Below are 3,608 nucleotides of genomic sequence, written 5' to 3'. Positions count from 1 at the left end.
AGCTATCCTCATGACCTAATTCTAACAAAATGCCAGATTTTAAAAAGGCATTTTGAAAACTATTGCTTTGGAACACTTGGGTGGCTCAGTCAGTGAAGCAGTGGACTTTGGCTCAGGTCACGATCTCATGCTTTGTGAGTTCGAGCCCCGCATCAGGCTCTGTGCTGACAGCTCAGAGCCTGGAGCCTGCTTCAGATTCAGTGTCTCCCTCTCTCTCTGTCTCATTCTCACTATCACTCTGTCTCTCTTTCTCTCTCAAATATAAATAAATATTAAAGAAAAATTTTTTCAAAAAATATTGCTGAGATGACAAAATATATTCAGGAAAACAAACAAGAAAGAAGTAAAAGCATATAACTTGCAGATTTCTGCTGAAAATTGTGTGTGTGTGTGTGTGTGTGTGGTGCACACTTGTATAAAGTTAATTGACTTGGAATAATGTGGGAGGTGGGGGGAGAAGACAAGGTGGATAATTCCTCAATAAAGGGAAGTTAAAAAGAGGGCACAATCAAGTATTTTGGAAAGTACTTGTATAGAACACCATTACTGTATATGGCTTATGACGGCAGAGGTAGGAGCTGAAAAGAAGGGAATGAGATATAAGAGCAAAGTGTAGGAACCATTAGAATGATATGGTATTTTTTAAATATTAGTGTTATGTAGTTTCTGAATGCTTAAAATATTTCCTAAAAAGTAATATGAAAAAACTTGCTACAAAAAGTATTCTAGGTACTATAATAGTTATTTTACATTGTTATATCTTTTTCTCTTCTCTTTATTTTTATTTATTATTATTTATTTATTTATTTATTTATTTTATTTGTCAAATTGGTTTCCATACAACACCCAGTGCTCTTCCCCACAAGTGCCCTCCACCATCACCACCACCTCTTTTCCCCCTCCCCCTTCCCCTTCAACCCTCAGTTCATTTTCAATATTCAAAGGTCTCTCAAGTTTTGCATCCTTCTCTCTTCCCAACGCTATTTCCCTCTTCCTATTTCCCTGGTCTTCCATTAGGTATCTCCTGTTCTCCTCTTAGACCTATGAGTGCAAACATATGGTTTCTGTCCTTCTCTGCCTGACTTATTTCGCTTAACATGACACCCTTGAGGTCCATCCACTTTGCTACAAATGGCCATGTTTCATTCTTTCCCATTGCCATGTAATACTCCATTGTATGTATGTGTGTGTATATATATATACATCTTCTTAATTCATTAATCAGGTGATAGAAAGAAATGGAAACAGAACCTGAAGCAGGCTCCAGACTCAGGTGTCAGGACAGATGCGGGGCTCGAACTCACGAACTGTGAGATCATGAGCTGAACCGGAGTCAGACACTTAACTGAATGAGCCACCCAGGCACCCCTTACCTTGATTGTTAAAGAATGAAAAAGGGATCCCGTTTGTCAGGAATTTATGTGGTGCAATGTGACTGGTAAAAAAATCTTCTTGATGTTGTGGGGACATATATCTGTTTTTTAATAAATTCACACCTAAAATAAAATGAAAAAGAATTTTACAAAGACATTATGAATATTTGCATAATACTCCCTATCTCATGTATTGGTCTTTATCTTTGCATTTGTAACTTTTCATATTTTTAAATACTTATTTACTTATTGAGAGAGAGAGAGACAGGGAGAGAAAGAGAGAGAGAGGAAATAAAAAGTGGGGAAGTGCAGAGAGAAGGAGAGAGAGAATCCCAAGCAGACTCCTACACAGGGCTGGATCTCACGACCCTGATATCATGACCTGACCCAAAACCAAGAGTCAGACACTTAACTGACTCAGCGACCCAGGGACTCCCCTTCTTTTTACATTTGAGTGGTTACTTATCTATCATTCCAATTTCCACAAACTACTTTTTCATTTTTCTCTCCCTTTTTTGTTCTGTATTCTTAGATAACATCTTTCTGAATTTTTACCTTTAATCCAAACTCATTTTACCTTAAACATGAATATTCATTTCTATATTTGAGCTATCGTCTTGTTTTAACTCCTTTTCTCTTAGCAATTTCTTCCAAATTTTGTTTATAACATTTAATTATAAATTCACAATTAGTAGATAAGCATAAGTTAATTAACTAAATCAATTTTGATCTTAAAGGATATGGTATTTTTAATTGACTAAATGTAGATGAGAGTACGTTATTGCCATGCCAAAGGTTATTATTTTAAAATGATGAGGACCCCTAATGATAAGGAACATTGAAGCAAATAGTAATAGAAAGCACCAAACCAAAAATAGTCTGAAAATTAAAGACATAGGAAATGACATACTTTATCAAATTTGCTAGAGTTAAATACAAAACTAATCTAACTGCTTGATTCAAACAATTTTATTTTTATAATGCCTTATTCATAGGCTGTTTAGGTAAGTAATTTTTATTTGTGGGGCACCTGGGTGGCTCAATGGATTGAGCATCCAACTTCAGCTCAGGTCATGATCTCAGGTGGAAGAGTTTGAGCCCTACCCTGGGCTTGCTACTGTCAGTGAAGAGCCTGCTCTGCAGTCAAATGTTCTACCACTGAGCTATACCCCCACAAAGGGCCTGCTTCAGATCTTCTGTGCCCATTCCTCTCTCTTCTCCTCCCCGATTCATGTGCTCTCTTTCTCTCTCTCTCTCAAAAATAAAAAAACATTAAAAATTTATTTGTTTCATTTTTAAATTATATTTTAATTCCAGTTAGTTTCCATACAATGTTATATTAGTTTCAAATGTACAATATAGTGATTCAACAATTCCATATATCACCCAGTGCTCATCACAACAAGTGCCCTCATTGATTCCGCATCATCTATTTCACCCATCCCCCACCTACTTGCCCGCTGGTAATCATCAGTTTGTTCACTATTATTAAGAGTCTATTTCTTGCTTTGTCTTTCTCTTTCTCTTTTTCTCCATGGCTCATTTGTTTTGTTTCTTAAATTCCACATATGAGTGGAATCATATGGTTTTTGTCTTTCTCTGACTTTTTTCATTTAGCATTATATTGTCTAGCTCCATCCATCTCATAGCAAATGGAACCCAAAGTGGATTAAGGCCTTAAATGTGAGGCCTGAAACCATAAACATCTTAGAAGAAGGTTCAGGAAGCAATGTCTCTGACTTTGGCTCAGGCAACATTTTTCTAGATATGTCTCCTGAGGCAAGGGAGAGCAAAAATTTACTATTACAACTATATCAAAATAAACAGTTTCTGCACAGTGAAGAAAACAATCAACAAAATTAAAGGCAATATACTGAGTGGGAGAAGATAGCTGATTACTTTTAACTAGCTTTTTTAAAGAAATAAATGTGTGATGTAATGAAATAAATAAACCATTCAAAAGCAAAGTTTCAGAACTCTTGCCTTAATCTTAAATTTCATCAAGAGCACATACTTTGGTGCTTGTATTTGAGATTCAACCATTTCCAAATGCTAGATGTCAGCATCATTTGTGCAAAAGGTCATGACTACAATATTTCTTGCACCAAAGAGAAATGTATCTAACAGTGTTACTCCTGATTAGAAGCAGTAGTATAATCTTTGAGTAGACAACTACTCTAATACAGATGGAAGTTCACATGCCAACTTAATTATATACAGGGAAATGGTAACCAA

General features: G+C 35.8%; 1 protein-coding gene across 4 annotated transcripts in view; it reads right to left on the bottom strand.

The window, feature by feature from the left end:
• Nucleotides 1-3,608, bottom strand: part of LOC115304275 (coiled-coil domain-containing protein 7-like) — a 200,917-nt gene that overhangs the window by 40,828 nt on the left and 156,481 nt on the right. For all 4 annotated transcript variants that reach the window (XM_029954403.1, XM_029954405.1, XM_029954406.1 and 1 more), the window contains one exon: nt 1,374-1,496. In XM_029954403.1, the coding sequence (XP_029810263.1) occupies nt 1,374-1,496 (123 nt within the window). The remainder of the gene's footprint in view (nt 1-1,373; nt 1,497-3,608) is intronic.

This window comes from Suricata suricatta, chromosome 10, assembly GCF_006229205.1.
Source record: "Suricata suricatta isolate VVHF042 chromosome 10, meerkat_22Aug2017_6uvM2_HiC, whole genome shotgun sequence".
NCBI classification, from domain to species: Eukaryota; Metazoa; Chordata; class Mammalia; order Carnivora; family Herpestidae; genus Suricata; species Suricata suricatta.
Note: the sequence above shows the minus strand (reverse complement) of the source record. Positions and strands in the feature narration are given on the sequence as shown.